Source organism: Falco punctatus (genome assembly GCF_963210335.1).
Source record: "Falco punctatus genome assembly, chromosome: 6".
Taxonomy (NCBI): domain Eukaryota; kingdom Metazoa; phylum Chordata; class Aves; order Falconiformes; family Falconidae; genus Falco; species Falco punctatus.
This window is the reverse complement of record NC_137585.1, coordinates 458295-480709: the sequence shown is the minus strand read 5'-3', so window position 1 is coordinate 480709 and position 22415 is coordinate 458295. Positions and strand designations below refer to the sequence as shown.

Here is a 22415-nt window from a genome sequence, read left to right as displayed (position 1 = left end):
GCAGTGGTCCACAGGACACGTGCAATTGGTTAGGAGATGGAAGGACCTGTACTTACCTCTTCCAAAGCCAACACTCCCCGCAGCTTCCCCATGCTGGTTACATAGGCATGGCTGAGGCCCAGTAATGAGAACAACGTATGCGTCTGTGAGCAAAACCACAAAAAAACATTTCAGGGACTTTGGAAACATGATATTTGGTGCTAGAGCTGGGACTTGGGATTTAGAAATGGGAATCACAAAGGTGCACAAGTCTGCAGGTATCCAGTGAGAAACTACCTTGTCCCTCCCCCCTCTGCAGCCAGCACACGCTGCCCTTCGGTCCTTCTGCTGCACAGCCCTAGCTGGGGCATGCTGGTGATGGGGAGCACATCCTCGAGGTCACCCCCATCCTGCTCTGCAAACAGAATCATGTGCAACACCCTGTATTTGGGTGCTTATGCAGCTCCTACTTAATTTCCATGCTGGAAATTCAGCTATCGTATAGTAATATGCAAAGTCAGAACCTGCTTAGGTTATTTATTCTAGTGCTTTCCTTAACACAAAACTATTTCTTTTTTTGCTCTTCCAGAATTTTTCTGGTCAAAACTTAAGCTTGTTGCTGCTTATCCAGTGCAGCAGGACCACCGAGAACAAGTTACTTCCTTTCTCTTACAAAGCCGTCTCAAAAGGACAGATTATCATACTGTCATCTTTTCTTCAGCTTAAATATACCCAATTTTTTTATTGCTCTTTATAGATCAGACTTTCTGAAAGTTTCAGTGTTCTCAGTGTTCATCTGTGGCATATTTCCAACCTCTGAGTTTTTTAAGCTGAGCTCTAGCTGGACTTTACCTGTGGCCTTACATGAAGTCATTCTTTTACAGCTGGTTTTTGCCTTTCTTTTAACATCACATAAGATGTTGAATGTCATGTTTAAGTGAACTAGGGAAAATCTAATTTCTCAGGAACAAGACATTATACCCTAATGTAAAAGAAAATCAGGCTGGTTAAATACAATTTCATCACCATAAGCTGTGATATTCTTGCCATTGTCAACACTCTCACACGTAGCTCTAACTATGCGTACCTCAAATAGTTTGATTACTTATTCCTGCATTTTTTGTGCATCCCTGTTACTTCAGAGTTTCTCATTTGCTCTTTTTTATAAGAGGTATGAAACCTTCCCCATTTGCAGTCTTCAGGGGTAATTTCTTGTAACCCCTGTGTTCTCAAAGATAAATGAGAGTGGTTTTCAGACTGCTTCAGTCAGCTGCTTAGAAAACACCAAACTCATCTTAAGTATAGGCTAACCTGTCCTTTTGCTCAAGGCAGAGATCTTACCGCTTTGATAACAGTAATCAGTTAATTTTGTGCAAGGCATATGCTGACCACCCACGTTAAATGAATATTGACAAAAGCACGCGCGGTGCACTCCAGTAGACTGCTTTCCCTTTCCACTGAGTGAAAGCTGGTCCCCTCTTACACCTGATATACAGTGACTGCTTCTATCCCGTCATCCTGTGCTAACTCCAGAAGCTGTATGATCTAGCTTCCTCCTCCCTTGTGCTTGGTTCAAGAAAAGAGCCTGTGCTACAGGGTGGTTTCAAGCAACTCTTCTTGTGCACTGAGGCAGGTTCTACACCCTGACAAAAGCACCCTGAGAGACCCAGGAGCACTCATTCTGATGCTGCATGCTGACAAAGCAGTGTGTAAATCCCAGTGTAATGCCCCCAGCAGTGAGGCATACAGTGCTTCTGCTAATGTAGTGGCTGGAAAATCCTATGTGGTGTCCAAAAGCTGTTTTAGTAAATGCACTCAGACTTCTTATCAGGTGGCCTTCCATTTTGCAGGAGACTGGAGGTACCCGCAGAAGGAACAAACTGACTTCTGTACCTGGATAAGGGAAGTAGCTGGCAGTAGTAGTTGTAGGTGAAGGCAAGGAGAAGAAATAAGTCATAGACTGGATTTGCAATGATAGGGTGGAGAAAGACAGTGTGTGTCCCAGAGCCATCTGCACCCACCTTGTGCAGGGAAGTTCTCTCCACCAGCTGGAAAGGGGAAGGGTCTATGCGGCAGCTGTCAAAGCACACAGTCTTGTTCAGCTCCTGCTGTTCCCAAGCATCTATCTGACACAGGAAAGAGGAGGAATCACTCTTACAATAATTAGCAGTGTTGCCGTCTGGTGTACCCACACTAGTCCCATTCTCCTCTTAATGCTTCTTCCTTCCTGTGTAGATCATTCATCTTCCCATTATATCACCCCCCTCAGCTTTCCCATCCCTTCCCATCATGCTCCCTTCCCATCCCTTGCCAGATGTCAAGTCCCTATGGAAACAGAGCAATTCCAGTATCTCAGAGGTTTTCTGAGAAGGTGAGGTTTTGCTCCTCCCTGCTTAAAGGAGGAGCGAACATCTTCTCTTTCCTTTTGGAGCACATCTTCCCCTTGTCATTGTAAGACATTTGTTCCTTTGTGTAAAAAATGAAGGAACAACATAGACCCACAGAAAGATTTAGGTGAGGGTGGAACGTGTGGCAGCCCCTAGTCCAAAACCCTGCTCACGGCATCACGGCAGGGCTGACTCCCAGGCTAGATCAGATTAGTCAGAGCCTTACTCAGCACACCTAGCAGAACGATCTCTGCTCTTACTGGGCAAGACTTGCCCACTGTGCAACTCTAAGGGGAAAATGGCTTTAGCTATGGCTTTGTGTGGCAATCGCGGAGGTTGCTGGAGTTCAGGAAGTATTGCAAGCAATAGGAAAAGGGCAAAAGAAGCACTCAATTAACTTCACTCCCTTTCTGCACCCAGTTTTACCTCTTCTGGCCTCATTGTCTCAATGACTTCCACTGGCTCCTGCAGGAGAAAACACTGCTCAGGACAGACAGAACTCACAGTTTCAGAGTACAGAGAGGAAAGATTTGCACAGCTTCCTCACCCCATGTGGTCCCCTTTTTGTTCCAAATAGAATATGACTGAGTGTTCCGTTTTTCTTTATACTCATACATTACAAGGTGTACTCTGTACTTGCTGTGCTTCCCTGGCCAACGAAGATTGGCTATGGAATGCTGGTGGGGCAATTCAGGTGCCTACACACGGTCTTCTAGTGCTGCTTTAGGTGCTCCCAGATATCCCACATGGGGTCCAAGCACCACCCTAGAGCGGATGGGTCTCCATAGGCTCTGTATGGTATCTACCAGCCCTGTGCAGGTATGTCAGAAACCCAAGGGCATCTAACATGACACAAACCAAAAGCATTTTTTAAATTTTTATCTGGCCAAAACTGTTTGCCAAATGCAATAAAACTGCACTTTATCCCAGGCTAGTCAAATTAGCATTAAGTTATTCACTGAGAAAAAGATGCCCACACTCAGTCATGCTGGTAGCCTTGCTGCCTGAGCACAGATGGCTCTTTAGGATGATGCACACTCCTTTACAGTAATCACAGCCCTTCTCCTTGGAGAGGGTCCCCCACTGATGCTCTCAGAGTTCAGGACCATAAGCGCCCCCACGCTTTGGCCAACACTGAACGGCTCTGAGAAGTAAGTTCTGTTTCCACTGCATTCCCTTCCCTCTTCAGGGCACTGCTAGGCTCTCTGTAACCCTGACCTGGACGGCACTCTCTGCTTCAAGTGGACGGTTGTAATGACACAAGAGCTGCTGGATCAGTTGCCTCAAACTCCTGAAATTGCCTGAAGGATGAAAACAAACACATGGATAAGAGAGAAGAACAAGTGAGAGACACAAAGCCCCATGCCCGTCTTCTTGCCCAAGGCAGGCTGTGAAGCCACAACCTAGATTCCATTTGTAAGATGGTGCCTGGGACATGCCAGAACAAATATTCCCATGCAGTATCTTTTCCTCAGGGAGAGGAAACAAACCATTACAAAATAGCCCTTGCAGGTAATATTCATAAATCAGTGTCCCTGAAAAAAAAAACAAACAAGAGAGAAGCATGACTACTAACACAGCAAACAATCTGACAGAAGGGGTAAACTGCTGTAATGAGAGGCTTCTGCGGTCCACAAAGAGAATGTGGTTTGTAGGATGAATATGGAAAGGGGAGGTGAGAATTTAGAAACTACTTAAAAGACAAAACATACCAACAGCCTGACTGTGACGGGTACAAAGGGGTAAGGAGTCCCTGGGTTGTGCCAACAGTATAATGGTGGCAATGCAAAAGACTGCAGAATTACTCTCCCAGGCAGGACAGTCAGGAACTAGCAGAGAGGAGGAGACAGGGTTTGCTGCTGCTGTGAAGTGAACGAGGCTGCGGAGGATGGTTGGTCAGAAAGTGACAGCTGTGAGCCAAATTAAAAGTTACTGCAGGGAAAGCCTCGCGAAGTCGCTCCTGCTCCAATTCCTCTGGGCAGGCCTGGGCCACTCACTACCAGCTGCACGCAAAACGTCTCACACACTGTCCTTGTTTTGATGCAACTCTTTTTCCGATTTGGAAAGGAGGGTGGATGGCTGTCCCACCACTCTGCTGCCCTGGAAGCATAAAGTGGATTTTCCTGTGCCTGAGAGGTTTGGTCGTACATTAGTGGTGTTGAGGAACCAGAGAGTGGTATATGCTCTATTACATGCTAACCTTTGGGTGCCTGAAAGCACAAGCCCGCGGAGCCCTATCCCCTGTATTCATTCTCAAGATTGGGCTACACCTCTGTGCATATTTCAAGACACATAAAGAAAAAAAACCACCACCCTGCATCAACTATACGTGCTACCCGAATCAGAACGAGCTGTGAAGACAGCCCTGGAAGCAAGGCTAATACAGGCTGGGGCGGCACACAAACAGCACAATACATCAGTGTCTGTCTGTGGCGTTAAATAGCTGAATCAGGGATGCATGTCCAAGGGAGAAGCTGCTCAGTTTTGGAGGTGGCCAAGCAGCAGAAAGAACAAGTACAAAAGTTTAGCTCTTGGGCTGGTTCTCCCAGGGAAATTCATTCACAGGGTGAAGGGGGCAAGAGACGGGACCCTTCCATGCAGACTCTGCAGAAGGTGCCCGAGGCAACGCTATTGCAGAAGATGGAGTGGGGTGCTGGGACCGAGAGCAAGCAGCCTGAGTGGCCTGCTTTTGCCAAGCTCTCTGAGGGGCACAAACAGAAAGTATTTCCAGTTATGTTATACTGATGATGTTGTGGGTTTTGTTTTTTTACAAACTACAGAACACTTTTAATACAGGAACAGCAGAGAAAGCTCCTCCTCTGTCCTTGAGAAACGAGCAGCTGGCAGCAGCTGGCAGGCATAGTGGCAGGAGAGCTCCCACAGGCAGGCAGGACACGGCTGGGACATGCCAGCAGTTACTGTACCTGGCGGACATGGCTGGGACATGCCAGCAGTTGCCGTACCTGGGGGCTGCTGTGGCTCCAGAGCTTCAGGCGTTTGTTTCGGAGGACTTGTTGGGCCATTGGGCTCCTCTGGGTAACTGGGCGCAGGACTTGGGGGCCGAGGCAGCTGTCATGGATAGAACACAGCCCACCCTGTGTCATTTCTTTCTCAGCCTCTCCAAATGCCTTAGGGCTGCCTAGGCAGTCTGTGTGGCATCTCGCCACTCCTCACTCTCACCTCTCCCTTCTCATCCGTATCCTCATCCTCATCAACATAAGCAAAAGATTCGTGCTTCAGCTTTGGCAGGGCTGCCCACGGTCCCTTGCTGTGCCCGTCATAGGGTGCTTCGCACAGCTTCTGCTGCATCTCTCTGTTGAGGAGCCGCCGCCGTTCTGGGCTTATGTGTCTCTGGAGGAGAGCCTGCAGCTCAGAGCGCTCTACGGACCCCAGAAGGATCATGGTCTCTGCGCAACACAGAGCAGAGAAGCCATTAAGCTGCCTCAGGGTTTTGAATGTCCCCTGCCCCATGCTGCCCCTTCCTCCCTCCAACCTCCTCAAAGTGCTCGGATTTGTACTACAGCTGCCCAAGAGCCAGCGCCCAGCCCTGCTGCTGGCACCCTGCGGGGCTGCAGGAAGCTCATCGGCCCCTAGCTGTGCCACCCCTCAGCACCACAGCCAGAGCAGGCTCTTTCCTTACACCAGATCCCTTGCTGCTGTCACAGAGCAGCCCACAAACTCCCCCCTCAGCCCTTTACCTCTTCATCTGCTTTGCTGCCCGCACCCTGGCTTACCTGTCCCACCAGCTGGAACAGCCTTCTGTTATACATCATCCATAGCAGAAGACTTTTAGGATGATTTTTTTTTTTTAATGTGGTGGGTCACACCGTCTCCTTCATAGCATGTCATTTGAAAGCTAGTTTATTTGCCTTTTAAGCTGAGACAGCCTTCAGGAAGGACCAGTTTCTCCGTGCTGCTTACCTGGCGAGTCCACCAAAGGCAAAGTCTTAACAGTGGTGCTCTGGAGCAGAGTTTGCAAGTCTCGGTATTTACAGTTGGAGGAGACGAATTTCACATCTTGGACCATAATATCCTCAACAAAGATATTGTATTTGCTGTGAATTTATGGACAGTGAGGGGAAGAGTTATCATATTAAAATGTCTAGTGGATAAATTCCTTGAAGAAATACGTAAATGACCGCTTCTTTAAAAAGTGTTCTCAATACAGTTGCTAAATAGTGTTTTGTGAGAGTAACTGAAGAGAACTTTCCAACAGGATCAAAACAGATTAACTGGATTTTCACTACAGTTGTGTTCCACTCCACTGCCCCTCACCATAAAAGCACATACGTAAATATACACGTACAGATGTTTTATATATACATACTTATGTATATTATATATACTAGAGAGAGGAAGACATGTATATGAATAACTGAATTATTTTTTAAGAGAAATATCCAAATAAAAGGAAATTTCAAACATTTCCTGGAGAACAAAATCCAAACCCCACTGAATTCAGAACAAAATGGAAATGGGACACGATTTTGAATTTTTTAAATGGAAGCAGTTTGGCACTGTTAATACAAATTCAGTAACATTGCAGATTATTCAAACCTGTGTTTCCTGTGGGGAAAAAAAAAAGGACTGCTCTCCATTTCTATGTACGAACCCTAATTCTACTCCATTGCTTGTTTTTTCTTGCTGCAGGTCTATGCCGCCTTTTTATAGTACTATCCCCTTTTACGCCCTTTTATTCTCCCATGGTTGCACCTCTTCTCCTTTATTTCTTTGCCACTCCCCACCTGCACCTCTGTTTCACTACCGTACCTTATGTGGTTCCAGCCCAGGTCTGGCAGGTAGGGCAACTTCTTCACCTGAATGATGCTGTCGTAGAGGCTGGGCTGTAGGCTCTGGGCCACCATGTTGGCCAGAATGACCGCCACCATCATGGGGAGGATGTGGGAGATCTGGCCTGTCAGCTCGAAGCAGATCACGGCAGTGGAGACAGTGTGGCTCACCGCTCCTGTCAGAGCTGCTGCACCTTTCCCAGGCAGGGTGGAAAAGGGACAAGTAGAGAAGACTGTCATATAGAAACGACATCTCACGTCAACCAGGAAAGTCATGGGGATGGGACCAGGTGAAGAAAAGACAGACATGGGGGCTCACCAATAACAGCATACCCTCCGGGTAAGATCTGATAAACGATACCATCAAAGAGGATCCCGTTCGGAAAAAGCGATGCCATGATTTCCCCAATAAGGCGCCCAAATGCAGCACCTGGAAAATATCACTGACGATTATGGAATTAAGATCTCAGGAACACCCAGTCTGCGCTGGGCAATCACTCAAGTATTTTATAACAGACACGAAATCAAATCTTACATTAAGATGACTCTGGGGACTAAAGAGTAGTTCTCAGTTACAAAATATAGAAGTTAAGACTCCAAGAGGCGAAAAATGTACTAAGATCTGTAAATACTTGACCCCTCATTCTTCCACTTAGGCACACCAGGCACAGTGGTATCTGTGATTCCCAGGTAGGAGGAAATATTTTCCGAGTACGCAAAATGCCAGTCCCCGTCACAGCTGAGGCCGTTCACACGCGCGTTCTGTGAATGCCCACACCCCGCCGTCACAGCTTACTGAAGAGTTTAGGTGGAAAGGGACTTTGGGAGCCTTGTTCTGACCCCTGCTCACAACAGGGCTCATTTCAAAGTGAGATAAGTCACCCAGACCCTTGTGCAGACAAGCCTTGAAAGTCAGCAAGGATGGAGCTTCTCCAGCCTTTCTGAGCGCCTTAACCAAGGAAACAATTTTTTTTCTAACGTCCCACCAGAACGTCCCTGTTACAACTTGTGCCTTTACTTCCTATTTACTGGGACCTCTCATGGAGGTCTCCAGCTGTCCCCCCTATCCCCACTCTGCTGGGTGGTGAAAGCCATGGAGATCCCCTCCTAGCCTTCTCTTCTGCAGGCTGAACAAGCCCAGCTTCTCCAGGATCGCCTGGCTTGTTTATCAGGAGGCCGTGGCTCAGCATGCCTCCCACAGTGTGGCTCTCCTTGCGTAGAAGGACAGGGATTTTCTCCTCGGCGTTTGGATTTGGGGGGTGGGAAAATGACAGAAGCAGAAACCTGGAGGCTGGTATATGGACTGTTAACCAAGGCTGCCATGGACATCAAGTGGTGACTCCTCAGCCGTTAGAAGAAACCCACCGGGCATGTGCGCAGTGTCTCTGACCCTCTCAGCTGTCGGACCCACACGCTGCAGCAGGAGGTGGAAACTCACCTAGCACAAAAACCGGCATGAAGCCTCCACAGGGGATTGGCATTGTGGTAGCAACAACAGACATCCAGAACTGGAACAGAGGCAGAAGGTGCGGGTGTTACTGCACAGCAACGGCACTTCCCGCAGCCCCAGTCTGCCCAGTCTGCGAGCCCACGAGCAGACACGTCCTGAGGGAGCTGGCCACTCTGCCAGAAAGCCAAGGGTAAAGGAGCTGTGGGGTGTGAGGGGGAGCCGGAGGAGCTCTGGCAACACACCAGCACCGACACCGAGGGCCTCTGGGGGACTGCCGTGGCGGCAGGGAAGCTCGGTCACCGAGGGGATGGATGAACATGAGAGCGCCTTTGCCTCGGACCTCAGAAGCTGAGATTTCCCACTGCTCCAAGTGGCTTAACTTTTCATAGAACAAGCTTGTCAAAATTTCACAGGGTCAGCTCCTCTGGGCATTTGTGCCACTGCTGACCCACACTCGGGATAACTTTTTCCTGAAGTCCAACTGTCGTAAGTTTCCTTTATTCTAGCTTGTCTCTGTGGCCTCTTGTGCTATCACTGTGTTGGGCAAAATGATGAAACCCATCCCAGTGCTGCTAAGACCAATTCATGCTGACTTGGCCCAGCACGTACAGACTTCTTCTGGAGGCAACAGCCTAATCTTAAAAACACCTCAAAGGCTAATACGTTCAGACTTTCTCAGGCAATATAAGAGGTTTCCACAGTTGAGGGAAACACGGAGAAGCTGCTGTTTGAAAAGCTGGCACAGAAAAGTGTACTGGCAAGATGTCCCTTGCTGCAGCAGTATCGTCCATAGGAGGGAGACAACCATGGTCCAGCACATCAAGAGCCATACTGCCAGATGTTTCAGGACCATATTCTCCTCAGACTCGGCAAATCCTTCCTGTTCAAGGTCCACCTTTGAGGACCTCTGCAGACATTGTTGTAGCCATAGACAGATGAGATACCAATCTGTAGACAGACAGTTTGGCGAGAGGACATCCACCCAAGACAGCTTTTCTGCTGAAACCCCTATAGGATGAAGCCAATTTTTATTTGCCATTTAGGAAAGCCCTCTACAAAGGTAACAAAGAGCCATCACAACAGCATTTCTCAGCCCATGGTAGAGGAACATGCTGTGAGGATGGGTTGGGCCACCAATGTGATACTGAGTGCTGCTCTTCCTTCCATAAGCCATTTGAATATTCCAGAGGAGAAGCTCCCAGCCGGCTGGGAGGCCAGCAAGCTGCAGAAGTGGAATACAGCTAACCAAGCTCTGTCTTTGCAGTACCAAACCCAGGCCACATACAGCTGGGAACTGGGACTACAGTGCAGTGGAGAATCAGGCCAAGCCTTTGCCCAGAGTTGAAACAGCAGTTTCTTTTTTATGTGGTCTATCCCAACTCTGAATCTATCCAGAAGAAAATAAGCTGCTTGGAGCAGTTCTCTAGTGAGTTGAGAAAGCCTTTAGTTAATGTGACAAGGCCAATGAGCCTAGTGTCTGAGGATACAGCTCTCCCAAAGGAAAACAGATGGGAATCAGGACAGATATACCATGTAGTCCATCACTCTCTTATTCAAGTAAATGAGACCTTATCTGCTTGGTACACTATAATCACAGAAACAGAACCCTTAACTGCCTGTCAAAAACTTGATCCTGTGTTTTACTTTAGATGGAATCAGCTGTGTCAATCACTGATGTCCCTTCCTGATCTACTGAAAAGTTCAACTGATACTGCAAGGTGGCCCCAGCTTTTTGCTCCTCTGAAACAAAGCAAATCACCATTTCTGTATTTTTACCCTTTTATTTCCCTGCCCTTAGGAAAACCTCTCTCTTGCTACTTGTATTTTGAACACTGGAACATAATGTTTTCTTCTTTCAAATCTCTTCTCTTGCTCTGTCACATACCAGTTACACAGCTGATCCTTCCAGAGGCTGAACAGTTGCAACTTCCACAGACCATGTCAGCTCAGAACACTTAAACTGCTGCTGCTTTCCAAGAAGTGAACAAAACTGTTTTCAGCTGCATTTCTCCATAAATATATGGTACTGCTAACAAATCTTTGAGCCTCACACAACTATAGCTTGTGCTTGCATACTTTCCTTTGTCTCCTATCTGTAATCAGGAATATCAGGTAGGCTGTATCAGACTTCATTTAGACCAAATACAAATTATCTGAGAGCTTTCTACTAAATTATTTATTTTTGTGGAACCTGAGAAAACTTCCCTGATGTAGTCCTCCCAGCCAAGTACTACACAGTGGGCACCAAAGGTCATTCAGCAGGATGCATGAGGATGGCGACCTAGGGAGCAGTGAAGGAGCTTACTATGTTAAGGCCAGGAAACTATTCCCTAATAATTTGGGTGATCTTGCATTCAGGTTGGGCAAACATCACATTAAAAGATGTAAGAACCCACTACAGTTGCTTCGTTCAGTACCCAGGAGCTCCTCACTGGCAGTTCACAAGCTATTTTACAAAGGATCAGGAACACTCAGTCTGAGCGGAGAAGGGCTACGGTGAGCTGGGTTTCCTACCTTCACAAGGAAGAAAAGCAGGATGATGATGAAGACGCTGACTTTAGGATGGATCCAGGCAGCAGATTTCCCCAGGATCAGAGGGTCCCCTGTGTATCTTGCCCAGGTGTAGTTATCAAAGAGAGAGCTGATGGCTTCCCGTGGCATCAACTAAACAGAAAAAAACAGGCATAAGCCATGATATTAGACCAGGTAAATATTTCACCTCTGTTCCAAGGAAGTGGAGGAGATTTTCACTTGGGTAATTCATGATTATGAGACTTAACTCACATTTTTAATCTTCAGGAAGACAAACAGGACTTTACCAGAACTGGTGAAAGGATAACTATTTTTACACACCGGGTAACACCTTCCTTACTACTTGCTCAGGTGAGTGGACCTTTTTCAAATTTTATATCAAGGTGATAGCAGAGATCATGAGTCTCAGAATACAGTCCCCCGCTCAGCCCAAACTCTTCCCGTGTCTATCTTCCCCCCCTCCATGACCTAAGGTTATGGGGGCACAGGACAAGGTGAGGCTGTTCCGCAGAACTGCACAGAATTGCAAATATCCCACTCTCACCTCTCCTGCCATGAACTGCCCAAATCCAGGAGGAAAGGTCACAGTTGCTATAAGGAAGGTGATAACACCAGGGTATATGAGACGGCTGGAAAGAAAGGAAAGTTTATTAAAATATAACCTCACATTCTTGTAGCACTGTTACTTCAGGACTATGGATGCCATTTCCGTGAGAGCTCTCTGCCACATCTGTATCCACTGCTTTGGAGTTCTGCTACTGGCAATTCAACACCCTGCTCCGCTCACAGAGAGCTCAACTGTCAGCAAAACCATTTTCCCCATGAGAATTATGTGATGGGAGGGATGGAGGGGGATGCACAAAGTGCACAGACTCGAATACATGGGGGTAGGATGTATATTTACAGTGATGCATTGACCTATTGTCACAAGCCAGCACCTCCTCCATTTGTCCTTACCACGCCAGTCTTGCTTCTTCACTCCCATGCAATGTATCCTGTCTTAGTATATTGAAACGTAGGGTGGGGTTTTTCATACATTTCTGCAGGCATCCCCCATTGCGTTAATTCTTACGAGAAAAACTGCTTTTCTTTCCACTGAATTGCTGACTGTCACAATTTTGGGGAAAATGTCCTAGGTGGGCAGTGGGTCTAGGCATGCTGGAGCAGCAAAGCGCAGGAGGCTGAAGCCACCTGTGCTTTCCTCCTGCTGTGTCCAGCGCCAGGACAGGTTTCTGGGTACACTGTGACACTTCAGGGGCACTAAGACACCACCAGTCTCAGCTGCCTCCATGTGCTGGATTAATCCCATAAGGTCTCCCCTGAGAAATTTGTGGGTTTCCTACAGGAGGTTCTGCCTGAGGTGCTGTGGTATTCAGGAAGTCAAAATATAACCTTTAATTTCTTTCAGTCTAAGGACCAACAAAATTCTGAGAAATCAGTCAAAAGTTTGAATTCCCGCTTTTCAGGCTTTGCTCCACATCTCCATTAACTTTGTCTGATGGCTCTCTGGTGCTTGTGGCTAACACTATGTAATGAAGACAGACAATTTTTCTTCCACATAATAAATTAACTTAGTTTGAACTTCTTTGTTAAAAATAAGTGGTTTTCTTCTGCTCAGATCTGCAACTTGCCAAGAAATGCAGGCCCTCTGCACCGCTCAGAAACCCTACAAAATCCACAGAGCATCTGTGAAGAGACTGGAGATGTTTACAGTTACTCACCTTTTCTTCTTCAGGTTATAACTTGTATTACAGACAGGAAAAAAGTATCTTCAAGTGCTCAGTAAAAACTTTATTGCTAAGGTTTTTATTTGGTTTTGCATTTCTTTTCCATGCTGCCATTCACACCCTTTCGCTACTATCAGTTTCAGCTTTTGGTCCGTAAGCATGCAGTAAGTGCAATACTGCAGCACATTCTTTATGTTTTTGCCTACATTTTGATTTAAAAAGAATTAGATTTTAAAGACAGTTAGATTTCAGTTGTATTTAATTTTCTTAAAATATAAATGGCATTGAATTTTTTACAGATTCTAAAAAAAACCCCACAGAAGCAGCATGATCTTACGAAGCGTGATCATTGATTTTTTGATTAAAAACATTTTCTGTCCAATCAATCGTTTCCCTTGTCCTCTTCACGAACGTTACATAGTCTCCCTTCTAAATCAAGAAGCTATTTGAAACTTTGGGCTGATCAAGAAGAAAATCCAGTGCAGAACAAATTCTCTTGATGTCTGCAGATCTCTTACTCTCACATAACTTCAGTTTCTTGTATTTTCACTACCTTACATTCTACTATTTCCACTATTATCTACTATAATCCAGAAAGCATTTGTTACTATGCAATACCAGTAGGGTACAAAAACCTGGTCCCTAAAGAGAGTATCTTCAAAGGCACCCACTATTTGGTGAGAAACTGGTTGAGTGCTGTGTGGCGCCGGATGCACAGGACCACCTGGCGATTGAGATAAACGAAAAACGCTCCAAGGAATCCAGAACATATCCTGAAGAGGAGAGAAAGAAATAAAATCGTACCAAACAACAGATAACACACAAACCATCAACCAGGAAAATGAGTTTAAGTGTTCTGCTCCTCCAGCTGTTCAGGGACCTTTCTGCCTCCCCCAGCGGTTTGCCCCCTGCTCGCCCGGCGATGCTAACTCTGACCAAAGGGGAGGGATTAATTTGGGCCTCTCTGCCATGCACACTGCCGCTCTACCACTGACATTTGCTCTTGCTTAGAGGGGGAAATCTCATCTATAAAGATCTATAAAATAATCTATAAAAAGGGACACTCAGACCTTGGCGGGGCTGGCGAGGAGCAGCTGGGCGAAGACCAGCACTGTCAGAACAAAATTATACATCTACATCAAATATTAAAAGTAATAGCAACTCTTGTGCCTAAAGCAAGGTATGTCATCTCTGTGATACTAATTACTTAGATCTACGTTCCCGATCTTAATAAAGTAAAAAAAAAAAAAAAAAAGGTATAGTTGTCTAAGAACTGGCCTTGACCCTTATGCTCTGTAGCTTAATGAGACCTGGATAAATAGGGTGAAGTAAAAAAAGGTGAAGTAAAGGTGAAGTAAATAAAAAAAAGTAAAACGAAGAGTGCATTTAGAATTGGTAAAGGGAAGTATTATTTTATGTGGCAAACAACCCACAGAATTCTGAAGATAACCAGATAACATTTTCATTCTGTTAGTTTTTAAAATTAATGGAATTTTCCTTTATTATAAGTTATGCAGACTTTAGCCAAATCACATTCAAAGATTAATTCAGCTTACTTAAAAAGTTGTTTGTTGAAAACATCCTGCTTCATCATTTAAAAATTGCATAAAACCAAGTTTAAACTAAATACAAAGCTGTTCACAAACATGTCCAGGGAGTTTATTTTAAATATTGGAAGCTGGCACTGTTTAGCGCTACTGTTAGACCAGTCCCTTCAGCAATATAAGCCCAAGGGATGCACACTGAACTGAATTTCTTTAGTAATACTTTATATTAAAAAACAGATCCCTCTATTCCTGGCTATCAGTTTGTCAATAAAGTGCTCCTCCTGTATGTATTTTGCAAATTACCAACATCTGCTGACCCAGAACAGGATCTACCTGTTGATAGAGCTTGGGCTGGCTCAGGTTTTTTGTCTTATCTGAAAGCGAAGGAATATGTTGGATAGAAAGAGTGTTCAACTTTGAGACTTAATGTTTAGAGAATTTGGAGGATTCCAAGCTGGCATCAGGACTTTATCCAAGACTTTTTTTTTTTTTTAAGTACCACGTTGGACACCCAGGCATTTGAAAGCGTTTCACAGCTGCCATATACTCCTTTCCTAGCCCGTGTGTAGTACTGAAAAATACAGCTCTGCCAACTCTGTTCAAAACATGATGACAAGAAGTTGTGCATTCCATCAGCTGTAAATCATAAGGATTACCTTTTTCATTGCCAATCTAAGCAATTCGATTGCCCCAAGTGCAGCATGCAAGTCTATTTAAGACGACCAAACTGCATACATATTACTAGCAAAAGCTCCTGTATATTCATAGATTTTCAACACATATGATGTCTTAAAAAAATCCCACTTGAGTTCATATTCAAGGAAATGAATATGAGGGCAGCCTACTAAAAGGAGCTGGAAATGTATTTCTGGTCTTGGATCCTGGTCTAGCAACAGCATATGCTCACGAAGCCAGCACAGGTATTTGTTCCTGCAGTGTACTCCCTTCAGCACTGCTCCGCAGGGAGTGCCCTGAAGCCTCTCTCAAGCTCAAACCCAAACATTCTCCTCACAGCGATTTCAAATCCAGTTTTTCTCTAGTATTTCCCAATTGTATTCTCATTTTCCTTAAGTTCATTCTTTCATTTCCCAAAACTTTCTCCACAAATGAAATCAGCTCAGCTATCTCCACAAATAAAATAAAACCAACACTCAATAAATCGTTGTTCTCACTGAATCCAGTTATGGTTCAGTTACCCTTGCCACCATGTTGAGTGTGACAGCCTCTCTTGAAAAGGATAACCATTCTGACCTTGTAAAACGGAAATTTCCTGGTTAATTTTGCCCCATTTTTGTCAGGTGAAAAGGCCACACTTGTTGGGTCAGTTCATTAGGGGATGCCACCAAAATGGTTAAAGGGCCATTCGGTAAATCTATATCCAGAACCTAGACCAAGGTAGACTTTTTTTTTTCCTCTCCAGAACTTAATTTCTGAAAAAGATATATGAAAAGGAAGTAACAAATGGCTTGATAATACCTGCATTTCCCTCCTTACCCATTGGGCTACCTGGGCATCACTTCTAAAGGAGGAATCCCAACAAGCAGAGCCCTTCGTAAAAGAAGAGACTCAAACTCTTACAGGTTACTCTAGGTTTGCATGTTTTAATCGGTCCAGCAGCGTTGGGTGACCTCCGCAGAGTGTGACAAGCTTACAAGATTTTCAGCTCTACATTTATAGTCTCTACAAAGCATTACCTAATCTATTGGTTTCAAACAAGTCTTTTATTAGTCATTACCTTGACAGTCTGTTTCACAAGTTGTTCTGTATCTTGACCACTTCGCTATTTTATTTCTTTCAAGGATGATCACTTCAGGTTCTGCACGTCTCAGTTCTGAGTAATCACAAAGGACAATCTCCACCGTCTCAGCCTCCTAGAGGTCAGGGTCTTCTGTTCTTAGAAACTTCTTTGAACTGTCAGGTACAGTCTTACTAATATTAAACTTTCATTGTCTAGCATCTATTTACCGACTGTGCTTGCAGTCCTGGTCTGGGGCTATACAGGGGACAAAAGCTGAGGTGTTCAGCCTACAGTAGCACTGATCTGGCATTTTCCTCCAACACTCTTATTTGTGACAACCAGAACGTCTAAAAGAGATGTATGTAACAGTTTTGCAGAAGACTCCCTTACAGAGCTCACATGATAACCACAAGGGCCAGAAGCCAGGAGCCCAGGGACTTACCCTATTACAGCGAACGCCGGCAGCTCCTGCAGATCAAAGGGGAAATCCATGCGGAAGTTCGTTCTGAACAGGGCAGTGATGGTAACTGCCAGAGAAGAAAGAGGTGGAGGAGGAAGAGAATAATGAGGTAAGAAGTTAAATGCCATAAAGGCTAGGGGCAAGGGAACTAGTTTATACAAGCTCCTGGGTGGTTTAATGACATTATATGCAATATTTCAGATTGGCAGATGCTCTGATTTTAGTAGTGCCTATTACTGAGCACTTGCGACACCAGCAATCTAGGTGGTATATGTTTGTTTCCAGAGGATGTATGTATTTTTTTAGCTACAATTCCAGATTTTTAAAGGGGTTTCTTTTCTTTTAACATCCATTCTTTAGAAAATAAAAACTTCCCACTACAGTCATTGACAACTGTCTAAGCAGGCAATGCTCATATACCTGGAGAAGCTGTCACACACAGCTGTGATTTCTTTCTAGAAACAAAACTCACATCCTCCCTGAATTTGTACCTGCAAATTTTTTGTCTGGTACCAGAAGAAGGAAAGTTTTAGAAATCAGAGACAGAAAAGATCAGCTCAGCCCCATCTTCTCCTGCTCGCCTCTCCTGGTAGCACTGCACGGCTGAAATGACTTAGACACTGAAACCTGCCCTGCTTTTACCTGGAGGTACCTAATTGTGTGGGAACAGTAAATACCTGTATGCCAACAGGTGAAGTGCCAATGAGCTATCTAGTGCAGAGTGGAAACAGCTGAATGAGGATGGATATAAATCCCAGTTTGCCCTAGATGAATGAATTATTTGCACAATGAGGAAAGGAAAGCAGCAGTGAAAATCTAGCATTAGATGATAATTACAGAGGCATGAATTAATTGTTAATTGGTCAAGCAGCAGGACTATGTTTAGAGCAATGAGGTACCCTGATGCCTGCGGGGCATGGTACTAGCCAAAACTGGAAGACCTAACTCCCTGCTGCATTGCCCCATTCCTTCCCTCCTGGCTGCACTGCTCTCCCCTCCCATCGGGGTCAGGCCCACTCCAGCACATGCCAAAGCCTTTACTGCCTTCTTCCACCACATTAAAACCTACCAGAAAATGTGTCTGCTCTTTCCAGGATCAGTCCTCTGCCAGGGAAGTGAGCTGACTAGAGGGGCCCAGCAGACAGAGGTAGTACAAGGGAGGGGTGGGAGAACCATCAGGACAAAAGACGGTGAAAAGCAGGATGTCCTTTTTTGTTAGATCAGCCCGAGGAAAGATCATCTCAGTTTAGTTTTAGGAAAGAGACAGTCCAAGCCACTAAATGACAGGGCATTAAAGAGCATAGTAGGGCTCACTTGCAAAGAGTTTTGCCCCAGGGTGGCAAAGATGAGCAAAGGGAAACACACAGCACTTAGTCTGAGTCTTTCTAGGGTTCCCTCTCTACTCCCACAAGACAGAGATTTCTACAGAGTCATCCTGCCTATCTTCATCCTCTCTCCTGAGTGACAAAGCCAGCCTGAAACTGAATGGTTAAGCCCTTTGCTCTCCATCAGCTACAAACTCTACTAGTTTAGAGTAGACGTCCAGCTCTTACAAGGTGAAAGATAAAAGAAGCAAAAAGAAATAAGAAAGTCTACTTCATGGGAAGGTCTACGAAAAAAAGCTTTGAACTTTAAAATAATACTAAGCCATATGTAGAAGAGATCAGACAGAGCGGGAAGGCACCGTGTAACACTATGGCAAATACGATGAAGGCTCAGGACACAGTAAACAGAAATCCTGCAGACTGCAGAACCCCAGTCTTGCATAATTAGTGAGCAGGGGCCTGAGCTGTGGCAGCCACCCCAGGGGGCCAGGTGTTACTGGGGAAGTACAGGTAATGGTGTAAAGCCAGCCAATAAGGCCATCAGCATCTAGAAGCCAGCAGAGATTTTATGGGTCTAAGAAAGAAAAGAATTTTGGTGAGATGCTACACAACTTATTCGCATCCGTCTACTCTGATGTGATTGCTTCCCTACCTGCCGCTTCCTGGCTCCAACGGTGCAGCTTGGAGCTAAACAATGACAATAAAAGAGGCGTTAAACAAGCTGTCGACTTAAAAGGCATTAAGATCTGAGGCAGACTAGGAATGAGGTGGATGAGCTATTAATAAAAATAACTCACCACTTCTCATGAGCATCAGGGCTTCCAGGGGCTGGAGGGGGACTGACAGGTAGCAGATGTGTTTAAGAAGGTTATAGCGCAACATGGTGAAATGCAAAGAGAGCATTAGCACCTGGCAAATTGGTAAAATACATATAGATTTTAAAAGCAAGCACAACACTGGAAATGCCTATTTTTAACCTCAAAAGTGAGGAAAAAATCCAGAAAGAGAATTCAAATGAATAAAAAATTTGTGATGTGGATTTTTTTTTTAACAAAACAGTAAAACCATATTAAAGGGAATTGTATTTATTTAGATTGTTAAACAGTCCCACGTGAGGCTGTGGAGCCTCATGTAGAGCTCCACTGGTCAAACAGCAAATGGGAAAATACTACCATGGATCAGAAGCTAAGCCAGAGAGAGAAAAAAAGTGAGTTTATCCTGTCAGCCATGTAACCATACGTGTCATAGTATTTGGTTTAACATCTCCATCAAGGTCCCAGATGACAGGATGGAACTCACTTGTCAGTGACCATAGTGAACTGGGGAGGGAGGAAAGGCGGTGGTTTGTCACCTAGAGGGCTTCACTCAGAGTGGCCTCCGCAAACCAGAGGAGCTGACCAGTAGGAACATCATAAATGCAACAAAAAGACAAATATTTAGTCCCGTACCTGGCATGGCAGGTGTACCTACAGCCTGGGGGCCCAGCGAACAGGAGAAGCTCTGCTCCCATGCCAGTGGGCCCTGTTGGATACAATGCTCAGTACGTGCCCCTGTGGCAATGACAGCTAACCGTGTTCTGGGCCACGTCAGCAAAAGTGCAGCCAGCTGGGTGAGAGCGGTGGGTGCTTCCTTCTACGGGGCACTGATGAAGCCGCATCTAGAAAACCCAGTACAAATGAAATGTGACTAAACTGGAGAGGGCCCAGTAGTGAGCCACAACATGGTCCAGTGCATGTGCACCAGGAGAGGCTGCAGGGCCGAGGTCAACTCCATTGGAAATGAGAATGCCCAAGGGGGTTCAAACAGCAGTTCCCCTCCTCACGGGGAAGTTGTAAAGACACAGTGAAAGAGGCAATGGGCCCAACTTCTAGTGAGGGAATTTTGTCTACATATAATGACAAATGCTGCTTTTTGGGAAGGTGGTTCAGCACTGGAACAGATGCACAGAGAGGCAGTGGAAGTTTGTCCCTGCTGTAAGCAGGAGTTTGGAGTAGAGAGTTCCAGGGGTCTCTTCCAAATTAAATCTTTCTGTGATTCAGAATTTTCTGTGGAAGATGGCAAAATCTGCATGTGATCCTGAATCAGTTTACCCTGGTTTGAATCACACAGGACTGCATAAGAAAGGCAATGTTCTGTGTTGAAGAATGTAAAGTAATACAGTGGGGGAGAGTTGGATCAGTGTGGACAGCTCAAAGAAAATGGTCTTTTCACCTTCTTCCTAACTGTAGCTTCTAGAAATGTGCAAAAGTTGCATAAAAATGGTATCATAATGCACAGTGTTGCATTGCAGTGTTGTAATGCCTCCTAGTAGATACATACAATAGCCACACTTGCAGGAACTCTGATCGTTTCATCTCAAAAATATTCTGGAAGAAGTTGGCAAATACCTGCCTAAGCAGAAAAGTCAGTCCACACATTATGTATGAATTTGCAATAGGTTACTTGTTCCACATGGACATTACAGGTAGATGCACACAGTGCGCATTAAGGCAAGCAGCTTCTTCCACTTCCAAGCATGCTGCCCTACCTGACACAAAGGCTTTCCCACCAGCTGGTGACAGCAGGGACACCTGCTCACCTACCGAATGCACAGCTCTGGGAGGAGGCAAGACCTTAGAGATTGTGAAGACATCGAAGAGGGGACCTAAGAAAAACCCTTGCATGAACAAAGGCTGAAAAGGCCAGGCTTGTACCTTTCAGAAGGAAATGAGCAAGAAAAGAGATGAAAGATAAGTTAGAGCAGGCATGATAAAAGATTGTGAAATAATGAATGACTTTGCTAGACAAAAGTTTCTGGTTCCTTAATACAAGGACAAGAAGACTGGCAATATAGACAAAGAAAATTCAGAACTATGAAAAGGAATTATTTTTCATAGACAATTGGATCATGGAACCTTTCAACCCAGACAGTTAATGAAGCTGACTGTAAGGAGCCATTAATATGGGTATTAAAGCTGTCTGGATGGTTTTGAAGAAGGGACAGTAATTAAGACATTTCAGGATTAAGCTAATTTGTAATGATCTGGGAGATCAGCAAGGGAGCTAGAGCAGATAGAATGAAGGATAAGAGATTATCTCTGTCATCTGTCTTTGAATTTCTTACGTTTTTCTCTGGAAGGAACAGAAAGATGTGGTTTTTGTGACAGATCTGACGGTTGAATACCCCTCAATATGAGGCAATGTTTCATAAACAAAGATATAGTCACTTTCTATATTCCAGAGAACATTCAAGACAAATAATGTAGCACAAAAACCATCTAGCTCTGTGAAGTCAGGAGGGGCTTACGTTATAGCAGTTTTAAGTAAGGGAACTGCCCACATGGAGCTCAGATCAATAAAATAGATGTAGGTGCAAGAATCAAAGATAAAGGCATAAGCAAGAAGCTTACAAAGCAATGGCAGCCTGCTGCATCAGCTGAACTCCATGCCTGCAGCATCTGAAACACTCTCCTGGACAAGCCTGTCTTGTGCTATTTCTGTGTTGCATTCACACGTTTCAGTCGAGACTTATTTTTTCAGGACCTTCAGTCAGATTTTCCCAATCCTGTAGCCTCCTAATCATTTCATCACCTTAATTTTCTAGACCATTTGGCTTCTAGTCAAGAAATTACCCACCTCAGGGGCCCTCTTACTTGCCAAGGACTCATATTCAGTTGTTTCCCGGTCATATCCCCAGCACACCTAGGAGTAGGTTGGGTTGTACAACTGATGACATCAGATACTTCCCTTTCTCTTTCCTTCTGTACTGCTGGAAGTCACATGCCATGGCAGAGGTTTCAAACACCCCACAGGGTTGGGGTTCTGAAGAAGATGGAAAAAAATCCACAGAGCAACCTTTGTACAAAACCCAGAAATGGCTCTTAGCTTACCTGCATCCTTGTTCCAGACTGCAAGGACCCGGAAAATGAAGGCACTAAAGGTAGCGGCAAAGAAACCTCTCCAATAATTGCGCACAGCAAAGTAAGTGGAAGTGACCTCAATGCTGAAAAGGACCCCTAGAAAGAGTTGGAAAGGGAGCAAAGTTAAAATCAGAAGTGTGATGTTAGAAGCATGACAGAGGCTTATAAACAGTATTCTAGAGCAGTGGTCTCACACTTCTTGACTGTGCACCCCTACCCATAAAAGTTTTTGGAGCATGTATCCCCCAACATATGTGTATTTATTTCAAAACTGTATGAAGCACTACTGTACTAATATATTATGTACAATATAAAACATACATGAAAAATGGAAATAAAAAAAGAATGAGATAAAGATGAAATAAACAATTTTTTAAAAGTAACTTGTTTCATTTATTAATGGAACAAAAAATTGTTGTTCTCACTAAAAATATTATTATTTTTCAAAATCTTGTTTTAACAATTTGTGACACAGTGATTCAAAGGTCCAGTTCTATGTTCAGTTTATTTTGATACTCGGTCTTAATGGCTGTCATAGCTGAAAAAGATATCTCACAAAGACACATAGATCCAAACGCAAG

At 44.8% G+C, this 22415-nt stretch overlaps 1 protein-coding gene across 5 annotated transcripts in view; it reads right to left on the bottom strand.

Moving 5' to 3' along the window:
- CLCN1 (chloride voltage-gated channel 1) overlaps positions 1–22415 on the bottom strand; it is a 69208-nt gene that overhangs the window by 2140 nt on the left and 44653 nt on the right. For 3 of the 5 annotated variants that reach the window (XM_080391344.1, XM_080391343.1, XM_080391345.1), the window contains 15 exons: positions 21805–21930; positions 16593–16677; positions 13537–13638; positions 11683–11767; positions 11121–11270; positions 8595–8664; positions 7476–7586; positions 7137–7350; positions 6288–6421; positions 5547–5773; positions 5330–5435; positions 3585–3667; positions 2793–2831; positions 2001–2105; positions 57–143 (listed from right to left, as the gene is read on the bottom strand). In XM_080391344.1, coding sequence (XP_080247470.1) covers positions 57–143; positions 2001–2105; positions 2793–2831; positions 3585–3667; positions 5330–5435; positions 5547–5773; positions 6288–6421; positions 7137–7350; positions 7476–7586; positions 8595–8664; positions 11121–11270; positions 11683–11767; positions 13537–13638; positions 16593–16677; positions 21805–21930 — 1724 coding nt within the window. Of the gene's footprint in view, positions 1–56; positions 144–1994; positions 2106–2792; positions 2832–3584; positions 3668–5329; positions 5436–5546; positions 5774–6287; positions 6422–7136; positions 7351–7475; positions 7587–8594; positions 8665–11120; positions 11271–11682; positions 11768–13536; positions 13639–16592; positions 16678–21804; positions 21931–22415 lie in introns of those variants that run through there. The other 2 variants (XR_013928760.1, XM_080391346.1) reach the window with 2 other exon arrangements.